At 48.8% G+C, this 22,990-nt stretch overlaps 1 protein-coding gene across 2 annotated transcripts in view; it reads right to left on the bottom strand.

Moving 5' to 3' along the window:
* Nucleotides 1–22,990, bottom strand: part of SETD2 (SET domain containing 2, histone lysine methyltransferase) — an 81,467-nt gene that overhangs the window by 39,309 nt on the left and 19,168 nt on the right. For both annotated transcript variants that reach the window (XM_073551163.1, XM_073551164.1), the window contains 5 exons: nucleotides 15,681–15,699; nucleotides 3,528–8,800; nucleotides 2,886–3,017; nucleotides 741–869; nucleotides 18–141 (listed from right to left, as the gene is read on the bottom strand). In XM_073551163.1, the coding sequence (XP_073407264.1) occupies nucleotides 18–141; nucleotides 741–869; nucleotides 2,886–3,017; nucleotides 3,528–8,800; nucleotides 15,681–15,699 (5,677 nt within the window). The remainder of the gene's footprint in view (nucleotides 1–17; nucleotides 142–740; nucleotides 870–2,885; nucleotides 3,018–3,527; nucleotides 8,801–15,680; nucleotides 15,700–22,990) is intronic.

The raw sequence follows: 22,990 nt of genomic DNA, 5'->3' as shown, positions 1-22,990 counted from the left end.
CAGACTACTCCTCTCACCTCATCATTTTTCAGAGCCATGAAATAATAGTGGATGTTCTTGCTGCGGGCATACTCCTTCACGCGGCCTTTGAACTCCTTGTGGTCCAGTACCTCTCCGCAGTACTCCAGCACAAACGTGTTCCTGTGGGAAGGAAATCCAGAATCATCCAAGACAGACATTTTCCTCGTTCCTGGTACATTTTGATGTTTTTTGCGGTTTTCATGAGATTTAATATTTTTCTCCTTTGAATATACATAAATCATTTTTGTGGTTTTTTTTTGTCATCATGCGTGGGGCCTAACATTTGTAATAATTTGCTCCTGCGCCCCCCCAAGCACCTGGCGATCACACGATTGCTTGGTCTGGAGAAGGAACGCTTGTCCAGCGTGGTGTATAGCGTGACCAGGAAGGCAGAGGTGATAATAAAGCCTCTCTGCTTTCTCTATGTGGAGTCTGGCTGTGTCTGACAGCGGCTCCCCGCTCCGATCTCAGGCCACCGCTTGTTAGGCGGTGATGCTTCAGATCATCGTTGCTGAGTAACATGCGGCTGACCCAAACATTGTAAGTCTACGGGTGGACTGGAAGTAATTAGATGAAGATTGAGACCAAATCGAATGTTCCATGGGTGAGATCAGGCGGCTCTTCAGAATGCAGAAATGGCAGACAACTTTGGCTAGCAACCCCAATACCAGCCGGGCCCTGTTAACCCCTCAGGGCAGGTGGATCTACCATAAGCTTACGGTTTTAGGTCTCTGCCGGCTCGGAGGCCCCAGCCCTTCTTATCAGTCAGGATGCATTCAACGTCGGCATGTTGCTTCCTCTGGAAACGTCGGTTGGAGCAATAATCTCCATTCGGGCACCTCGATGAGCTGGGAAATAACAGGAGAAGAGTCATGAGACGAGCGGCACACAGATCCATATGCTCGGCTCTCCCTCATGCGCATGCAGATCTACAACAATCCGCTAATTCCTAATAAGTCCTTATAATGGGCTTCATTTGTAATATACAACTGCAGACCCTAGCTGTCGCTCTCGGGGGGCCTCCTCGCTGAGCGCAGTGTCTCGCATCCCCCACCAGACGCAGATTTCATATTAATACCCCCGGTGAGACAGGAAATAAGAGATTGTTCACACACAGCGTTTTTGAATGCGGAATAAAAAGCGGTTTACAGCAGCTGCAATCTGAAACAATTCTATAAAGTCTGAGTCACAAGGCGGATTTTTTCCTTTGCGGTTTGTGACCTGTGGTGCTTTTTTTTTTTTCTTAAAGCAGCAAAGCAATTCTAGGAGTGTTTTTACTGCAGTTTTACACCATGGAGATCAAAAATGTGTTAGCACCAAAACACACTTAAAACTTCTGTTGCAGCTTTCTGGTCATAGCCTATATGTTTCATGCAAACCACTAAAAGCCACATGAAAAAACCCTACGTGTGAACATAACCTTGAATACATTGGGGTACCTTCTCTTGCTTTGTGCAGAGACCCCCATGCTGCCAGACCTACTGGCTCCAGCTGATGAGTTGCTTGTTCTCTTGGCCACATGCACTTCTGATATCCCTGCGCCCAGCACCCCGGCCTGCGACGACTTCTCCCCACGGCCTGCGCCCAGCACCCCGGGCTGCGACACCTTCTCCCCACGGCCTGCGACACCTTCTCCCCACGGCCTGCGCCCAGCACCCCGGCCTGCGACGCCTTCTCCCCACGGCCTGCGCCCAGCACCCCGGCCTGCGACGCCTTCTCCCCACAGCCTGCGCCCAGCACCCCGGCCTGCGACGCCTTTTCCCCACGGCCTGCGCCCAGCACCCCGGCCTGCGCCCAGCACCCCGGCCTGCGACGCCTTCTCCCCACAGCCTGCGCCCAGCACCCCGGCCTGCGACGCTTTTTCCCCACGGCCTGCGCCCAGCACCCCGGCCTGCGACACCTTCTCCCCACGGCCTGCGCCCAGCACCCCGGCCTGCGACACCTTCTCCCCACGGCCTGCGCCCAGCACCCCGGCCTGCGACGCCTTCTCCCCACGGCCTGCGCCCAGCACCCCGGCCTGCGACGCCTTCTCCCCACGGCCTGCGCCCAGCACCCCGGCCTGCGACGCCTTTTCCCCACGGCCTGCGCCCAGCACCCCGGCCTGCGACGCCTTCTCCCCACGGCCTGCGCCCAGCACCCCGGCCTGCGACTCCTTCTCCCCACGGCCTGCGCCCAGCACCCCGGCCTGCGACGCCTTCTCCCCACGGCCTGCGCCCAGCACCCCGGCCTGCGACGCCTTCTCCCCACGGCCTGCGCCCAGCACCCCGGCCTGCGACGCCTTCTCCCCACGGCCTGCGCCCAGCACCCCGGCCTGCGACGCCTTCTCCCCACGGCCTGCGCCCAGCACCCCGGCCTGCGACGCCTTCTCCCCACGGCCTGCGCCCAGCACCCCGGCCTGCAACGCCTTCTCCCCACGGCCTGCGCCCAGCACCCCGGCCTGCGACGCCTTCTCCCCACGGCCTGCGCCCAGCACCCCGGCCTGCGACGCCTTCTCCCCACGGCCTGCGCCCAGCACCCCGGCCTGCGACGCCTTCTCCCCACGGCCTGCGCCCAGCACCCCGGCCTGCGACGCCTTCTCCCCACGGCCTGCGCCCAGCACCCCGGCCTGCGATGCCTTCTCCCCGTTTCCCTCTCACAGAATGCTTAGCTCATCTCACAATGAGAAGCTGCAGCCGCATCCCCTTCTCTCCTCATTGGTGATTTCCAGTTTTTTGAACAAAATTATTTGGGGACTGATGGCAATCCCGAATTTTTACAGACATGTGCACACTGGTCAAGCGCGGACAGATTGACTCTACAGAAAACAGTGGTCAGAGGTGCAGATCTACAGATGGCGAGATTGTGCCGGGCACAGGAGCAGTTACCATTCAATCATGAGCAGGCGGTTGAGACAGTCTTCTCCGCAGGCCACCTCGCCCTGAGACCGCTCCTCCTTAGACAGCAGCGGGCACTCGCACTGCATTCGCTTTATATCCCGGTGACTTTTATTCTTCTTCCTACAAAACAGAAATCACAGTAGGGACAGATAGTCTGCAACGGGGAAGGAGAGAAGTCAGTGTGTAATATGAAGCAAGTGAAGGAGCGATGCTCTGCAGAGAGGTCAGTGGTGTAATAATCTGCAGGATATATCACTATGTATCTGTCAGGAGGTGGAGGAGCGATGCTCTGCAGAGAGGTCAGTGGTGTAATAATCTGCAGGATATATCACTGTATCTGTCAGGAGGTGGAGGAGCGATGCTCTGCAGAGAGGTCAGTGGTGTAATAATCTCCAGGATATATCACTATGTATCTGTCAGGAGGTGGAGGAGCGATGCTCTGCAGAGAGGTCAGTGCTGTAATAATCTGCAGGATAAATCACTATGTCAAGAGGTGGAGGAGCGATGCTCTGCAGAGAGGTCAGTGGTGTAATAATCTGCAGGATATATCACTGTCAGGAGGTGAGGAGCGATGCTCTGCAGAGACACAATCAGCAGATTTGGGGTAGGTGCAGTAAGTGCTGGCCATACCTCTCAGTCAGGTAGACATTCTCCTCTATCAGGTCGAAGTATGTCGGCATCTTCCCCAGCTTGTAGCAATCCTTCCAGTGCTGTGGGTCCCTGAAGTCCTCCATGCAGCAGATGGGTCCCGTGTGGCCATGCTTTGAGGCTGGCGAGTCCACTAGACCGGCTTCAGCCTTCATTTTCCTTCTCTCTAGCGCTTCAGCATCGTTCTCCAAGTCGCTCTCTAACTCCTGCCTCCTTTTCTTAGGTGGTCCTCGTTCCTTCATGTCTGACCGCTCGCGGGCCAGCGTCTCTCTCTTGTCAGTGCGCGGTCCGTGGTCCTTTATGGAGTTGCTGCTGATCTCATGCGCTTGCACCGAGCTGCTCTCCCTGGATTTATTGGGGAAAGCTTTAGGATGGTGTCCGATCTCGTGCATGTGATCCTTATTCCAGGAGTAATCGTACTCTTCATCGTCGTCATCTTCATTATAGCAGTGGGTGACGGAGTCGGGGAGTTGGCCGGACGGCTTGCTGTACTTGTCGTCGTGCTTGCTGGGGTAGCTAGAATTCCAATATCCGTTGTCACCGACATAATTGTGTGAAGGATCGTGGCCGCTGCTTCCTTGTTGGTAGCAAAAGTACATGTAGCTACTGTCCGGGGGCTGGTAAGTGCTGCTCGGCTTTTCAGGCTGAGAGAAGTCCCATCCTAGGTCAGACAAGTCTTCTGCTGCCTGGAATCCATCCACTCGCGAGTAGTCTCCGTGCCCGGGGGCTCGATTGTATCCGGGTCCCTGGTGCCGACTGTCCGGCCTCTCTACAAAGCTCGCCACCAGCTGCTTTTCTACTGTGGGGTGTATGGACGGAGCGGCGGGCGTTGCAGGCTTTTCTGGCTCCTTGGGTTTGGCTGGGCCAAGCATTTGGCTCTCTTGTGCTGCGTTACCCTCTATGAGGGCTTTGCCTTTGTTTTTAGGTTTTATGGGTACAGGACGGCTGGTGCTGACATTGGAATCGGAAGAAGGGTGCTGGTTCTCTGTTTTTGGAACGGGAACGTTCTTTCTGTTATCTTCCAGTATGGCAGGCGTGCTGGGGATAGGGATGTGCACAGAGTTTCTCTCCTTAAAGTGTTCTGATCTGCTTTCTTGAAGATTATGATCATTTTGAATTGTCTCAATGGATAATATATGGATTTTAGGTTCTTCCATGGTTATCGGAGACAGATCTGCACCTTCCCTGAATGAGGATGACGTTTGTGCTTCCTTGGCAGATAATGCCGATGGTTTAATATCCATGATCCGTAATAATGACTTCACTTCATCCATGATCAATGCCAATGGCTTTTCTTCTTCTGTGGATATTAGAGTTGGTCTTGCCCCTTCCATGGTTACCACGGCCGGTGTCACACTATCCATTGTCACCACTGCCGGTGTTGCATCATCTACGATTACTGCAGTCGGTATTGAACCTTCCATGGTCACCGTAGCCGGTCTCACACTTTCTATGGTCACAGCAGCCAGGCCTTCACCCTCAATGATAAGTGATGTCAGTTTTTTGCCCTCCACAGCCAACGCAGTCGGTCTGGCGCCCTTCACGCTCAATACAGCAAGGCCTGCATCCTCCATAGTTACCGATGTCGGTCTTGACCTTTCTATAGTCACTGCTGTTGGTCTCAATCCTTCCATGGTCACTGCTTCTGGTCCTACACTTTCCTTAGTTATTGCAGCTTCTATGCTCACTGCAGTGGGTCGTGCACTTTCCTTGGTTATTGCAGCTGGTTTTGCATCTTCTATGATCACTGCAGCGGGTCGTGCACTTTCCATGGTCACTGCAGTGGGTCGTGCACCTTCCGTGGTCACTGCAGTGGGTCGTGCACCTTCCTTGGTCACTGCAGCCAGTTTTGAACCTCCCAATGTCACCACAGCTGGTCCCGCACCTTCCATGGTCACCGCAGCTGGTCCCGCACCTTCCATGGTCACCGCAGCTTGTCCTGCACCTTCCATGGTCACCGCAGCTCGTCCTGCACCTTCCATGGTCACCGCAGCTCGTCCTGCACCTTCCAAGGTCACCGCAGCTCGTCCTGCACCTTCCAAGGTCACCGCAGCTGGTCCTGCATCTTCCATGGTCACCGCAGCTGGATTCATGCTTTCAATGGTAAATATAGAAAGTTTTTCCATGGTCACTGCAGGTATTTTAGCACTATTCATACTAAATTCAGCTAGGTTTGCATCATCCGCGTTAATTGCAGAAGGTTCCGCTACTTCCACGGACATTGACGACATTTCACCATCTTTGATAGTTATAGATGTCTGACCTTCCTCCATGAGTAATGTAAACTGCTGACCTTCTTCTGGAGCGACTGGAGACATTATAGATTCTTCCATGGTTAGTATAGAGGTTTTAGGAACCACCACGACCGATTGCAAACGATTCCTGGGGAGGCCACTGTCATCAGAATCTGTATCCTCCGATTCACTATTGGCGCTTTCACGCTCTTCGCTGTCAGAGTAATACGCCTGGACGGCGCTGATGAAGTTCATGGACGGCACCATGCTGTCAGAGGGTAACTGTGATCCATCATTAATAGTCTCCTCCACTGCCTCAGTGTGGAGGACCTCACACGTGTCGAGCTCCTGCTTGGAAAACTCATTTTCTACATGGACTTCGATCCATTCAGCCGCAATTTCAAGAGAAGCAGAAGACTTTTCGTTTTCTTCCACATTACCTGTTGAAGAATTTTTGATCGCTAAAGAATTTTTTGATTTGCAAACTTGTGGTGACGACGGCAGGACTTCTCCCACAGTCACTTCATTGGGGACACAGTCATTTTTGTCACTAGTTTTGTTCTTCTCTGGGGTTTCTTCAGCTGGCGCCTCACTGTGTGTACTTTGTAGATAACAGATTTTGGGGGCAGTAGTTTCAGAAGGTAAATCCCGCTCAGCAAAGAAGCTCATAGCTAGACTGGACTTTTGCAAAATTAAGTTTGTTATTCGAGGCTCAGGCTGAAGGTGAATTACAGAAGTGTGATTGTCACCGATTTGCTCCCGGCCCGTGGAATGACAGAATTCGTCCCCGGGGTCCGGTGTTTTACAGTCCGTCTCGTTGGAATCATGACAAGGACGTGAGTCTTTGGTAATGCTTTCTAGGTGGTTTTTTGACTCTGATGGCGACATGGAATCTTCATGCACTGTAACATAACAGCGATGTGCTTCACTTGGAGGGATTTTCTCACCGTCTTCTGAGACGGCATACAGCCTGCTAAGCGCATGCGCCCCGAGGTCCTCATCAGACTTATCAAGTTGTTCAGTTTCACTGCTATCAAAGCTCATTTCAGGAACGTCTGAATTACAGTTTTCAGAGTCGGGTGTTTCGTTCGGATCCTCAGAGTGAAAATTTTCCGTAGAACTGAGAGTAACGAAATGCCATCCTCGCCCATGGGGGAGATCATCGTTGGTTCGGGGGGAACTGTTACTTTGCTGATCATCTATAAACTGCTCAGTGTCTTCCAAGTTAGGATCAAAACTAGTCACCATTTTGTTTTCGATGGTAGAAGTCACCTTATGCCTATAAAAGAGAGGAGAAGCTGCCTTCTTGTGGACGGGTATGTTCAATGGGGAACTTTCATCTTTTTTGACCGTTTTACGCTCATCTTTCGGGACCGGTCTTTCTTCCAAATCCCATTTAGAAATTTTTCTTCCTGAAGTCACAGAGTCCGATTTGGAATCTGAGGATTTTGGGAAAATGGACTTTAAGTTCTCGACCCTCCAATGTGAGGACCCATGTTTAATGTTCGCTTCTTTTGGAGGAGAACCTCTCCTAGAAGATTCTCCGGCAGGAGACTTGCTATCTTTTCCAGTTCTGCTGGACGTCGTAGTTCCTCTGCGATCAGAATAATGCGAAGAATCGAATTTGAGATCTTTGTCGTATTTTGAGTGTGAAGACGATATCATCCTGGTTTCTCTGTAAGAATGAGAAGATGATGGAGGATGTCGGGAATCGCTAGGTCTGGAATAGGATCTTCGATAATCATCTTCAGAATCAGAACTGTCCCTGGCCCTACTGTCTGCATAGGAGCGTGAGTATCTCGTTCGATAAGGAGAACTCCTGTGATATCTCCGCTCAGACTCGTAATGATGTGAACGTTCAGATCTAGAAAATGATAAGCTACTTCTTGGACCTCTGTCCGATCTAGACCTTGATCGTGACCTGGAACGGGATTTGCTTCTCCTGCGTTCACGGTCTGACCTACAGTGAGAATAAGACGACGAATATTTGGAGTCTCTGTCTGACCTGGAATAACCAGAATGTTTCTGATCCTTTCCAGACCTCGATCTTGATGACGTATACTTCCCACTGTCCTCGCTTCTCAAGGACATAGAGCACCTTTTAGAGTCCCTTTCTTTACTGGAAGCGTGTTTTAACTCATGGGAGCGATGGCTGGAGGAGGTCTGGACTGAATCTTCATCAGACTCTGAGCCAACAACTATAGTTTCTGAGTGAGACGATTTGGATCTGGGTTTTTCTGGGCTAGGATTAGATTTGACGCTTTGCACACTGGTATAACTCTTCTCTTCCTTCCCAATATGGGAATATTCTTTTATCGCAGTCGTCTCCACTTTGTCGACGACCATCTGAGTGCTCGGGATTTCTACAACAGAAATTAAAGACCACTCTCTGCTTTCCTTTGTGCCAGTTCTGCTTGATGATGGGGATGGCGATAACCGTTCTTTTGAGGAAGCAGAGCTTGTATGTTCTTTCAACGGTGACTTTGTGAAAGATGTGTTTGCTGGAAATGGCACCACTTCAACATCTGGAGAGGATTTCATGCGTTCTATCTGTGCCTCTTGGGGTGAGTGTGAGTGGGATATGGGGGCAGATATTATAGGAGGAGGTGGCGGAGGTGGGGGTGGAGGAGATTGGGGTGCTGGTAGTTTGCTTGTAACGCTTAGAAGATGCTTTTTGAAATGAATTTTTCCCAGTTCCACCTTGGGCTTTGGTGGAGAAACTTCCATGACTCCACCAGTAGATTCCACAAAGTCCATCTTGAGCTTTGAGATTTGCTCTGCGGAGCCGAGTGCGAGCGGATTACTCTGCGGCTCATTTTGCTTGTCGCTGACTAAAGGTGTCAGTAATCTGTTCTGGAAGGTTTTTTTTGTGAAGCTGAAACTGAAGGACACCTTCTGCCTCCCCTGTTCTTCCAAGTTCACCTTTGATTTGGTTCCTTTAGGTAGAAATCTACTTGAGGAAATACCCTTAAATGCGCCTGCCGATTTTCCAAACCCTTTTGACGATCCATCGCTCTTGGCCTACAAAAGAAGAAAACCAATGAGTGATATGGACACACCCCTGCAATGCACACGGAGAGGACAGAGACCCCCAATGCACGCGGACATGGCTCACAAGGCTTCACAATGAAACTGCAAGATGGAGTGTAACAGCTGCCTGCACCTCCCAGCCCTCGCCTGCTCCTCCCAAGCCCTCGCCTGCTCCATTAATCCAATCAGACTAGGGCACGCTGCAATATTTTTTCACTGTATTTTCCATACACATATTGGATGCAATGATGCAGGAAGTAACTGGGTCCCAAGTGGCCCATGTCCTCATCCTGTGAATGGACAAAGGGAAAATACAGCAGCACAGATATTTGCATGACAGGAGTATACTGATCTTATCTTACTAATAACAGCTCTGTCGGGTCTATCGAAGAGCACCACAGGAAACAGGGGCAGATGACGAGTTTGAGGATATATAGATTCTAAGATTTTTCTGGATTTTCATGTGAAAAGCTGGAAGGCAGTGAAAAAAGCCCAATACTCATATATAAAAAGTCTGAGGGTCCCACTTCCTTAGATTACACACTGAGAAATCCTAAGAGTCCTACTCCTCCTGCTAAATCACAGAGAAAGCCCGAGTCCTGACTACTCACAGAGAAAGCCTGGAGACTCCTGTAGTACACATCCTGCCTACTCACAGAGAAAGCCTGAGAGTCCTACTCTTCCCGCTTACACACAGAGAAAGCCTGAGAGTCCTACTCTTCCCGCTTACACACAGAGAAAGCCTGAGAGTCCTACTCTTCCCGCTTACACACAGAGAAAGCCTGAGAGTCCTACTCTTCCCGCTTACACACAGAGAAAGCCTGAGAGTCCTACTCTTCCCGCTTAGGCCTCTTTCACACTTCCGTTTTTTACAATTAGTCACAATCCGCCAGGTTTTGAAAAAACGGATCCTCAAATTTTTTTTGAGGATCCGTTTTTTTCCCCATTGACTTGCATTAATGGCGGATTGCTGTCCGTTGCATCCGTTTTTTTTGAGGATCCGCCAACATCCTCAAAGATTTAAAAAGGGAGCTTGTAACGTTTTTTCCTCTGGCGGATCCTCCAGACACTCATTTAACCCGAAATTCTTTCTGGGTGCCGGACAAAAAAAAAAAAAAAATTCTCTCTCTCTCGCTTTCTCTCTCTCTCAATTTCCGCATTTTCAGGATCCGTCTAAAAACGAATCCTGTGCCATCCGTTCACATCAGTTAACAACGGATCCGCTTGTATGACTTTTTGGCGGATTTGAACTGATGCAAAAAACTGAAGTGTGAAAGAGGCCTTACACACAGAGAAAGCCTGAGAGTCCTACTCTTCCCGCTTACACACAGAGAAAGACTGAGAGTCCTACTCTTCCCGCTTACACACAGAGAAAGCCTGAGAGCCCTACTCTTCCCGCTTACACACAGAGAAAGCCTGAGAGTCCTACTCTTCCCGCTTACACACAGAGAAAGCCTGAGAGTCCTACTCTTCCCGCTTACACACAGAGAAAGCCTGAGAGTCCTACTCTTCCCGCTTACACACAGAGAAAGCCTGAGAGTTCTACTCTTCCCGCTTACACACAGAGAAAGCCTGAGAGTCCTACTCTTCCCGCTTACACACAGAGAAAGCCTGAGAGTCCTACTCTTCCCGCTTACACACAGAGAAAGCCTGAGAGTCCTACTCTTCCCGCTTGCACACAGAGAAAGCCTGAGAGTCCTACTCTTCCCGCTTACACACAGAGAAAGCCTGAGAGCCCTACTCTTCCCGCTTACACACAGAGAAAGCCTGAGAGCCCTACTCTTCCCCCTTACACACAGAGAAAGCCTGAGAGTCCTACTCTTCCCGCTTACACACAGAGAAAGCCTGAGAGTCCTACTCTTCCCGCTTACACACAGAGAAAGCCCGAATCCTGATCATCCCACCTACTCACAGAAAAAGCCTGAGACCTATTCATCCCAACTACTCACAAAGAAAGCCCGAGTCCTGATCATTTCACCTACTCACAGAGAAAACCTGGAGAATCCTGCACTTCCCGTCTACTCATAGAGAAAGCCTGAGAGTCCCGCTCTTCCCACCTACTCAAAGAGAAAGCCTGAGTCCTGATCATCTCGCATACTGAAAGAAGCCATGAGACCCCCCTGCTCCTCCCGCCTACCCACAGAGAAGGCCTGAGAGTCCTGCACCTCCTGCATACACACAAAGAAAGCTGGAGAATCCTGATCTTCTCCCCTACTCAGAGAAACCCTGAGAGTCCTCCTCATCCCACCTACTCATGAAACAGCCTGAGAGTCCTGCTCCTCCTACTTATAGAGGAAGCCAGAGAGTCTTGGCTTCCCAGCGTATATATGTAGAGTTGTCAATCATTTTTGGTAGTGGGAGAATCAGGACTCAATCACATTATAGAAAAGTGATAGAACCCGGTGCACAAAAATCTCCACAACCTTTCTAACCTTATACTCATTCGCACCACTCCCGCTTCCCCAGTCCCGCCAACAGGAGGTCTGTAGAACGCTCGCTCGTCTGCAACAAACTTTCCTACATCCATGATCTTTTCATTACTAACAAACTTTCATTCCTCACCAAAACCTGGCTCACCCCCTCTGACACAGCCTCTCCAGCTGCACTTTCTTATGGTGAATTCCACCTTTCCCACACCACCAGTCTCATCAGCAAGCATGGTGGAGGAGTTGGTTTTCTCCTGTCAGATAACTGCTCCTTCACCCAAATTCCACTGCCACCTTCCGTTAACCTTCTGTCTTTTGGAGGTGCACTATGTGGGCATCTACTTCTTCTAAAACTTCCAACTGGTTGTCATTCACCACCCCCAGGGTCAGCCACCACCTCTCTTTGACCACTTCACCACCTGGCTATTTAACTTCCTTTCCGCTGACATCCTTACTATTAACTTTTGTGACTTCAACATCTCCATTGATAATTCTCACTCAGCTGTCTCTAAGCGTCTCTCACTTCTTCCTTCGGTCTCAAGCAATGGTCTTCTGCAGCCACTCACAAAGATGGCCACACACTGGACCTCATCTTCACCCGCCTCTGCTCCCTATCTAACCTCTCCAACTCACCTCTGCCCTTTTCTGACCACAACTCACTTACATTACCTTCCCTCTCCAGGTGCACAATCTCCACTAAAACTTTCACACCATCGCAGAAATCTCAAAACACCTTGATTTACACTCACTCTCTGAATACCTTCTCCCTCTTGCTGACATAAGTTCCTTACACAATGCAGATGCTACTGCCGCTTCATATCACTCCACAACAGCGGCAGCTCTCAAATCGGTTACCCTCTCCACACATACCAAAGCAAGCACAATCAACAGGCAACCTTGGCACACCAGTGTGACTAAAGAACTGAAGCAGCCTTCCAGGGTTGCTGAGTGGAGATGGAAAAGATCACACTCCAACAAGCACTTCATCACATTCAAACAGTCCCTCACTACTTTCAAGGCCACACTCGCTGCTGCAAAACAAAACTTCTCATATTTCATTTCCTCCCTGTCTCACAACCCTAAACAGCCACTCCTCTCAGCTGAAGACTTTGGCTCATTCTTCAAGCAGAAGATTGATAACATCAGACAAAGTTTTGACCTACAGTCCCCAAAACCCCTCCTGATAACTAATCTCTTCCAAAACCAGCTTCCCTCCATTAAAGATCAACTTTCCGCTCTACTCTCCAGATCACATCACAAAACTTGTTCTCTTGACCCGATTCCGTCCTACCTCATCCCAAACCGCAGTCGTCTTCATTAGAACCCTAACCCATGTCTTCAACCTGTTACCAACAACTAGTGTCTTCCCTTCTTGCTTAAAGCATGCCTCGATCACACCCATCCCATCAAAAAGCCCTCCCTTAACCCATGCTGTGTGTCTAGCTATCGCCCCATATTATTTCTCCCCTATGCCTCAAAAATAGCGGAACAACACATCCATCTTGAACTGTCTTCCCACCTCTCCTCCTGCTCCCTCTGACCGCTTACAATCTGTCTTCTGAAACCATAATTTCACTGAAACCAAAGCCAAGCAACACTACTCTGCCCTCCTCCTCCTGGACATGTCCTCTGCCTTCTTTATTACTCTGTCCTCCTCCTCCTGGATCTGTACTCTGCCTTTTATATTACTCTGTCCTCTTCCTCCTGTACCGGTCCTCTGACTTTGACAAAATGGACCATTCACTATTGCTACAGACCCTCATTTCTTGGCATCACAGACTTGGCCCTATCTTGGATCTCGTCATACCTAATAAACCGGATATTCAGCGTCTCCCCCTCACACACCACCTCCTCATCTCACCCACTATCTGTTGGTTTCCCCAAGATTCAGTCTTAGGGCCCCTGCTCTTCTCCATCTACACCTTCGGCCTGGAACAGCTCAGAGTGATAGAGTCCCACCGCTTGCAGTATCACCTCTATGCTGATGACAAACATCTACATCTCTGGACCTGATATCACCTCCTTACTAACCAGAATCCCACGTCTGTCCACTAACTCATCCTTCTCCGCTAGTTTTCTAAAACTTAATATGGATAAAACAGAATTCATCATCTCCCCCCCCCCCCATCTCACTCGACCCCCCAACGGACCCGTCCTATCCATCAAAGTCAATGGCTGCCTTCTCTCCCCAGTCCCGCAATCTCGTTGCCTCAGGGGAACCCTGGACTCTGATCTCACCTTCAGATCACATATCCAAGACCTTTCTACCTCCTGCCGACTACAACAGAAAATATTTCCCGTATCCGCACATTCCTGAACCAAGAATCTGCAAAAAAAATACTAGTGCTTGCCCTCATCATCTCCCGCCTCGACTACTGCAACCTCCTGCACTGTGGCCTCCCCTTTAACACTCTTGCACCCCTCCAATCAGTCCTAAACTCTGCTGCCTAACACATCTATCCACCCACTATTCCATGCCTCTCCTCTCTGTCAATACCTTCTCTGGCTCCCAATTTCCCAGAGAGTGCAGTTCAAAAGCTTAAAGGGATTGTCCACTACTAGGACAACCCCCCCTTAAACCAAATGTTTGGTGCCAATAAAATAAAGCCTATACTTACCTCCCTGTCTCCACCTTCGGACAAGCAGAACATGAAGAGGAAGTCTGGACTACGGCTGATCCCCGGCTTCCTCTTCATGTCAGGTTGTCCAAAGGTGGAGACAATGACGCCAGCGCTGATTGGGCACCAGCGATATATGTCACAACACCGCATCACAGCCCCAGGAACGGAACCGGCATGGGAGGAGAGGATAAGCGTTATTTTATTGAGGGTGAACATTTAACCCCTTCACGACCAGAGGTATTTTGAATTTTGCGACCCCTCCTTTCCAGAGCCATAACTTTTTTTATTTTTCGGTCAATATGGCTTGTTTTTTGTGGGACGAGTTGTACTTTCAAACGACACCATTGCTTTTAACATATTGTGTACTGGAAAACGGGAAAAAAATTCCAAAAAAAAGTGCAATTCCACAGCTTTTTTACCATATTTACTAAATGCTAAAACTGACCTGCCATTATGATCCTCCAGGTTATTACGAGTTTACAGACATCAAACATGTCTAGGTTCTTTTTTTATTTAAGTGGTGGAAAAAATTCCAAAGTTTGATTTAAAAAAAAAAAAAAAAAAATTAAAAACATTTTCCAAGACCTGTAGCGTCTCCATTTTTCGGGATCTGGGGTTGAGTGAGGGCTTATTTTTTGTTCGCTGAACTGATGTTTTTATTGACACCATTTTGGTGCAGATACGATCTTTTGATCGCCCATTAGTGCATTTTAATGCAATGTTGGGGCAACCAAACAAAAGTCATTCTGGCATTTTGAGTTTTTTCTAGTTACGCTGTTTAGCCATCGGGTTAATTTTTTTTTTTTTTTAAATTGATAGATCGGGCGATTCTGAACACAGTGATACCAAATGTGTATATTTGATTTTTTTTTAAATTGTTTTATTTTGAATGGGGCAAAAGGGGGATGATTTTTACATTTTTATTTTTGTAATATGCTGCTGTCAGAAATTTACAGCAGCTTTTAACTAGTTAACAGCCACGGTTGGATAGTGATTCCATCTACGGCTGTTGCAGGCACATGTCAGTTGTATAGATCAGCTGTCATGTGCCTGGAAAGGTGTGGGCTCCAGGGCCGAAGCCCGCACCAAACAGGGGAAGTCAGACATCGCCGTACTATTACGTCTGTTGTGGAAAAAGGTTAAAAGGGGTTGCCTTAGTACTTGACAACCCCTTCAACCATGGCATACAAAGCCATCCACAACCTGTCTCCTCCATAATTCTGTGACCTCGTCTCCCGGTACTTACCTGCACGCAACCTCTGATCCTCACAAGATCTCCTCCTGTACTCCCCTCTTATCTCCTCCTCCCACAAATCGCATACAAGATTTCTCCCGCGCATCCCCCCTACTCTAGAACTCTCTACCCAAACATAGACTCTCGCCTACCATAGAAACCTTCAAAAGCAACCTAAAGACCTACCTCTTCCGACAAGCCTACAACCTGCAGTAACCACCGATCCACCCAACCGCTGCACGATCAGCTCTGCCCTCACCTACTGTATCCTCACCCATCCCTTGTAGATTGTGAGCCCTCGTGGGCAGGGTCCTCTCTCCTCCTGGACCAGTCGTGACTTGTATTAAGATTATAGTCCTTGTTTTTATTATGTATACCCCTCCTCACATGTAAAGCACCATTGGAATAAATGGCGCTATAATAATAAATAAATATTATACTCCTCCATACTATGCTACAAAACAATAAATCACAACTAACACTAAGTGGGAATTTTTGTAACAACTGGAATCTAATTGCAGATAACAGATTTGCATTGAGAACTGAAGGGCTACATCAAGGTACGTAGTTATGAGATTTAGGAGTCTCACCTCATTGTCGTCCTCTTCTCTGTCGTCATTCAAGGAGAAAAACATGGAAAAAAAAAAAAAAAAGAAAAAAGATGTAATTATTATAGGAAATAAAGAAAGATTTCTGGTTACTCTCATGTATTAACAAAAGCCGCCATGTCCTCACATGTATCTGTACGGCGGCTGCAGCTTTCACAAGAACAATGGTGACAAAGACTTACCTTTCTGCGACTCTCCTGCCGGTCTCTGGACTTCCTCTGATTGGGGAGTGACTGGCTGCAGAGGTAACATATCTATACGGCCAGGAGAGGCGGTACAGAGACCGGCGGGGAACCAGGCGTTATTAGAGGTGCTGCGGGGCTCAATAAGAGGAGGTACAGAGACCGTCGGTGAACCAGGCAGCATTATTAGAGGTGCTGCGGGGCTCAATAAGAGGAGGTACAGAGACCGGCGGGGAACCAGGCAGTGTTATTAGAGGTGCTGCGGGGCTCAATAAGAGGAGGTACAGAGACCAGCGGGGAACCAGGCAGCGTTATTAGAGGTGCTGCAGGCCTCAATAAGAGGAGGTACAGACACTGGCGGGTAACCAGGCAGCGTTATTAGAGGTGCTGCGGGGCTCAATAAGAGGAGGTACAGAGACCGGCGGGGAACCAGGCAGCGTTATTAGAGGTGCTGCGGGGCTCAATAAGAGGAGGTACAGAGACCGGCGGGGAACCAGGCAGCGTTATTAGAGGTGCTGCAGGCCTCAATAAGAGGAGGTACAGAGACCGGCGGGGAACCAGGCAGTGTTATTAGAGGTGCTGCGGGGCTCAATAAGAGGAGGTACAGAGACCAGCGGGGAACCAGGCAGCGTTATTAGAGGTGCTGCAGGCCTCAATAAGAGGAGGTACAGAGACCGGCGGGGAACCAGGCAGTGTTATTAGAGGTGCTGCGGGGCTCAATAAGAGGAGGTACAGAGACCGGCGGGGAACCAGGCAGTGTTATTAGAGGTGCTGCGGGGCTCAACAAGAGGAGGTACAGAGACCGGCGGGGAACCAGGCAGTGTTATTAGAGGTGCTGCGGGGCTCAATAAGAGGAGGTACAGAGACCAGCGGGGAACCAGGCAGAGTTATTAGAGGTGCTGCGGGGCTCAATAAGAGGAGGTACAGAGACCAGTGGGGAACCAGGCAGCGTTTTTGATGCGGTTTGACCCCGAAAAACGCATCAAAAACGCTTAAAAAGAAACGCTACGTGGGCACACAGCCTGAATCTCCGCGCTAGTTGACAGGAAACAAACTTTTGTAGTTTGTTTGCTTTGGGCATTGTGTGAATATCAATTGTAGAGGGAAACAGAGGGAGGTGCAAAGTTTATGGTGTCTCTTTGGAGACCGACAGGTCTGTGTTGTGAATTCTCTCTCTGGCTTCCCTCTGGTGATTACTGAAGATAGTGGAGCTGGTCAGATTGAGAGTTCTCTTTCTGGGCTCCCTCTGGTGGTTACTGGAGGCAGTGGAGCTGATGTGACTAACAGAGGCTTGCCACCTGATAATGAGCAAGACGATTGGAGATCTGGGGTTTCTGATTGGGATTTAAGACAGCTGACTCCCTCTATCCCTGCTGGTGATTTTTTTTTCCTGTGCGTCCTGAGGTCTGATGTCTCCTGCTCTTTCCCTGCATGTTCAGCTAAGTGGTTCATTTGCTATTCTGTTTGCATTTGATCTGGTTTTATCTCTGCTTTGTGCGGGTCAGCTAGCTCCGGCTGGGGCTGAATCACCGCCCATATGTTACTGCATGTGCCAGTTTGTTTTGTCCCCTTTTATATTGGTCTCTTTTTGCTTTGCTTTCAGAATATACCAGAGTGCTGATATAGTGGGGGGCGAAGTCGTGTGACTTCAGTGTTTTTGCATCAGATGTGTTGGACCTTTTTGCAGAGTTTTTTGCGTGATTGCAGACAGTGTCTTTCCTTTCCTGTCTAGTCAGTGTGGGCCCCATCGTTTGCCCAGTCTATTTTTCTGCCTGCGTTTGTGCTTTCATCTTGTCTCACCGACAATATGTATTTGGGGGCTATCTATTCCTTTTGGAGTCTGCTCAGGGGCAGTTTAGATTTCCCCTTTCTTGCTTTAGGCTTAGTTAGCTCTCCGGCTGTGCCGAGGCGTCTAAGGCATCGTAGGTACGCTCCACGGCTACTGCTAGTTGTGTGGATAGGATCAGGGGTCTGCATCCGCTTAGTTACCAACCTCTCTGGTTTTCTGTGGCTTAGCCTGGCCCTGCTATCCTCCTCGGTGACCCATTCATAACAGGTCTGCATGGGAGCTGTAAACTTTTCTATGCAATGAGTGAACATAAGATTTATAGGGCCTCGCTCGCTGGTACACAATGGGTCCTGTGATCACTGACAGATACCAGCCACACCAGGAGTGCCCCAGATGCACTGGTCCAGGCACAGATTTAACCCCTTAATGACCGCCAATACGTCTTTTTACTGACCTGAGATATAAGAGAATAGCCTCCCCATACAAGGGACAATCCAGCAGCTGTTGGCTGTCCACTACAGCTGACAACTTGCTGCATCAGCCACGATCAGTGTTGGCACCGACCACATCTGTTCACCCCATTAAATGCTGCTGTCAATAGTGATTACATCATATAAATGGTTAACAGAGTGTGGGCGCTTTCTCTTTATCCCAATCTGCACCGAGATCATGATTGTGTGGTCCTGATGTTTGCAGTGGCAATTCTTGGCCAAATAGCGGCCTTAGAGTCTGTCAGCTGTAACGACCTGTTCAGAAGTTACCGACATTTGGGTGATAAAAAACACTTTTTTCATTCCGGTCATGTCACTTTGTATTAATTCCTGAAAATTACCTGAAGAGTTAATAAACTACCTGACTGCAGTTTTCAATACATCAGGGGGTGCTGTTTTTAAAATGCTATCACTTTTGGGGGTTTACCAATATATAGGACCCCTAAAAGTCACTTCAAACCTGGATAGGTCCCTAAAAAAATAAATTTTTGTAAATTTCCTTGAAAAAACGAAAAATTGCTGCTCCATTTTGAAACTTCCTGAAATGCTAACAAAATAAAAGAACATTTTACAAATGGTGCTGATGTAAAGCAGAGATGGAGAAAATGTTATTTATTAAGGTTTTTCTATGGTATGACTATCTGGATTAAAGAGATAATCAAAGTTTGAAAATTGCTAATTTTTTAACATTTTTTCTCAAATTTCTGATATTTTTTGTGAATAACCCTAACACAAAACATATCAACCTAAATTTAGCATTATCATAAAACATAATGTGCCACGAAAAAAAAAATCTCAAAACCACTGGGATTTGTTGAAGTGTTCAAGAGATATTAGCACAATGTGACATTGATCAGATTTCAAAAATTTGTCCCCATCACTAAGGGGATAATGGTTACCCCTGACTAAGCGTTTAGTACAAGCCTGCTAAAAACTCAGGCCTCCGGTCTGATACAGTATTCACACTTCCCGCCACATTTCACCGTTGTTCATTTCAGCTGACTCAGCTCATTTCACCGCAAATGGGATTAGTTCTCTCCAGGAACAAATAAAACCTTATCGGAGCCGATCATTACACAGGAGGGTAGTGGTGGTCACACGAGGGAGACCTGTACTCATGTGCAACCATCCACATGTTACTGATACAGGAAGCTTCTCACAATATACAAAAAGTGACTCTCCTCTATTCTATCGAGTCATTACACACAGAGTGATCTATCTCACGGGTTTATTTCTGGTAATGTTGGTGATTATGGCTTACAGCCAATGAGAACCCAAAAGTCATTATCTCAGGAAATTAGAATAATTAACAAAAAAAAAAAACACCTTCCCAAGTGTTTATAAAGGCCCCATAGTCTGTTTCAGTAGCTCAACAATCATGGGGAAGACTGCTGACCTGACAGATGTCCAGAAGGCAGTCACTGACACACTCCACAAGGAGGGGAAGCCACAAAAGGTCATTGCTAGAGAAGCCGGCTGTTCAAAGAGTGCTGGATCCAAGCAGATTAATGGAAAATGGAGTGGAAGGAAAAAGTGTGGTAGAAAAAGGTGCACAAGGAACCGGGATAACCGCAGCCTGGAAAGGATTGTTAAGAAAAGGCCATTCAGTAATGTGGGGGAGATTCACAAGGAGTGGACTGCTGCTGGAATCATTGCTTCACACCACACACAGACGTATCCAGGACATGGGCTACAAGTGTCACATTCCTTGGGTCACTCACTCATGACCAATAGACAACGCCAGAAGCGTCTTACCGGGGCCAAGGAAACGAAGAACCGGACTGTTGTCAGTGGTCCCAGAGTCTGGAGGAAGACTCAGAGTGGAGAGGCCACAATCCAAGCTGCTGGAGGTCTAGTGTGAAGTCTCCACCATCAGTGATGGTTTGAGGAGCCATGTCATCTGCTGGTGTAGGTCCACTGTGTTTTATCAAGACCAAAGTCAGCGCAGCCGTCTACCAGGGCATTTTAGAGCTCTTCGTGCTTCCCTCTGCTGACAAGCTTTATGGAGATGGAAATGTCATTCTCCAGCAGGACTTGGCCCCTGTCCACACTGCCAAAAGTACCAATACCTGGTGTACACACAACAGTATCACTGGGCTTGATTGGCAGCAAACTCGCCTGACCTTAACCCCATAGAGAATCTATGGAGTATTGTCAGGAGGAAGATGAGAGACACCAGACCCAACAATGCAGACGAGCTGAAGGCTGCTATCAAAGCAACCTGGGCTTCCATAACCCCTCAGCAGTGCCACAGGCTGATCGCCTCCATGCCACGCCGCATTGATACAGGAATTGATGCAGTAGGAGCCCCGACCAAGTACATTTACATACATTTGAGTAGAACAACATTTCGGATTTTACAATTATTTTTTCAAGCTGGTGTAATAAAGTATTCCAATTTACTGAGATAATGAATTTTGGGTTTTCAGTGGCTGTAAGCCATAATCCTCAACATTAACAGAAATAAACACTATTCTAATTTTCTGAGAAGCACCTGTATGTGGCTGCAGGGAAAAGGAAAACCCCGCACAGAATCACATCAACGCTCCACAAACCTTCACAAATGGTCTAGAAATGCTCAGGTTCTTATCCAATAAATTAAAGGGTATACATCAGTAAGATGAGCAGCACGGTGGCTCAGTGATTAGCAGTCGTCGGCTCAGTGGTAAGCACTACAGCCTTGCAGCGCTGGGGTCCTGTGCTTAAATCCAACCCAAGGACATTTGCAAGGAATTTGTATGTTCTCCCCATGTTTCCTGGGTTTCCTCCGGGTTCTCCAGTTTCCTCCCACACTCCAAATATAGGGGCATGAAGGTATGTGAAATGTAAATTCATCAACACCTTTAGATCAAATGTTGCTGCTTCCTGAGTCCTTAGCATTTTCTGTCATGTGCAAATGAGTCTCCCTGGAGAACCTCTTTATAAAAGTAGTCATAAAATAACAGATACCCACTTCCCACACAGCGTGTCTACAGCAATGGTGTCGTCAGGTGTCCTGCGGCAATGTTCTGCCACGTGGGCGCTGCGGCCAATCAGACACTGATGGGGCTGCCGAGTTACTTCTGCTTGTCCAAGGCTCAATCAAGAGAATGCCTCTGCCCAATAACGGACAGTGCCACGCGGGCTCCAACATAGCTGGAACGGTGCGCCACGCGGGCTCCAACATCGCTGGAACGGTGCGCCACGCGGGCTCCAACATCGCTGGAACGGTGCGCCACGCGGGCTCCAACATCGCTGGAACGGTGCGCCACGCGGGCTCCAACATCGCTGGAACGGTGCGCCACGCGGGCTCCAACATCGCTGGAACGGTGCGCCACGCGGGCTCCAACATCGCTGGAACGATGCGCCACGCGGGCTCCAACATCGCTGGAACGATGCGCCACGCGGGCTCCAACATCGCTGGAACGATGCGCCACGCGGGCTCCAACATCGCTGGAACGATGCGCCACGCGGGCTCCAACATCGCTGGAACGATGCGCCACGCGGGCTCCAACATCGCTGGAACGATGCGCCACGCGGGCTCCAACATCGCTGGAACGATGCGCCACGCGGGCTCCAACATCGCTGGAACGATGCGCCACACGGGCTCCAACATCGCTGGAACGAAGCGCCACACGGGCTCCAACATCGCTGGAACGATGCGCCACACGGGCTCCAACATCGCTGGAACGATGCGCCACACGGGCTCCAACATCGCTGGAACTATGCAAGTGGGGGGATAGGAGGAGCTTTTATTTTCAAAGGTGGCTGTCCAGGTACTAGAAAACCCTTTGTAAAGGGTGTGACAGCACTTAAGGAGTCACTGTCTCCCAAAGTGATTTCCCTGTGGAGGTAGAGTGTTGGGAAGTTCTTGACCACACCCAGAGCACTTACTGATCATTTGCACATGAATGAAAACACCAAATTCTCAGGAATGCAGCAACAGATAGAAGATATAAAATGTATTGATGGATGTAGTGGAAATGTGTTTGTAGGTGATATATGTCCGGCAGTTAACTAGCATCTGTCCTTAAGCTGCAGGTCTCACAAAGGTGATAACATATTATCCTGAGAAAAGGTAGTTTTCCTGGTCTCAGACCCCAGGGGGCTTTCCTGGGAACACACAAAATTGGAAACATTTCACACCTGGGATCCCTTGAAGACAGAAGACAAATGAGACCTATTTGCAGCCTGACAATCTAAGACAAGAACCTAAATGTATTCATTGATAAGTAGCCATGGTCCAGTCTCAAACCAGGAATTAGATTATTAACATGAGAGGCTGGTCTAGAAATCTGATCTCCAGGCTAAATCTATAAATTAGGCCTTTACACAAAGAAAGATGTTCACAGACTGAGGGACAGTCAAGCTGGTGTAATCCATTTCATATTCCTCCCCCCTCAGGGAGCAGAATACCAGACTGCAAAGTTTTGATATTTCGGTAAGTTTCTCCCTTTTATTTTTATAACTGTTTTGCATGTTTGTATGTCACTTTTTATTTCCACATCCTATTAAAGCTTAAAACTTTAATAAGTTTGAACCTTGTATGCTCTAAAGAATCCATAGCCTTAAGGTACTGTCACACTAAGCGATATCGCTAGCAATATCGCTATAACTAGTGCCGTCATAGCGATATTGCTAGCGATATCGCTGTGTGTGATACTTACCTACGACCCGTTGGTTATCGCTGATCGCGCGAGAACGTTCAGGACCGCTTCTCGTCGTCAGCTTCCTGTGGAGAGACGAGTGTGGAGCCGGGCGGGAGGACGTCAGGATCGCCTAGTGTGACAGGTAAGTAGCGACCCCCCGTCCCCAGCGATGTCGCTGGTGAGATCTGCCTGTGTGGCAGCT

Source organism: Dendrobates tinctorius, unplaced genomic scaffold (assembly GCF_039654945.1).
Source record: "Dendrobates tinctorius isolate UK_male_01 unplaced genomic scaffold, ASM3965494v1 ptg000173l, whole genome shotgun sequence".
In the NCBI taxonomy this organism is placed as follows: domain Eukaryota; kingdom Metazoa; phylum Chordata; class Amphibia; order Anura; family Dendrobatidae; genus Dendrobates; species Dendrobates tinctorius.
The sequence above is the reverse complement of the archived record's forward strand: the minus strand, read 5'-3'. Positions and strand labels throughout refer to the sequence as shown.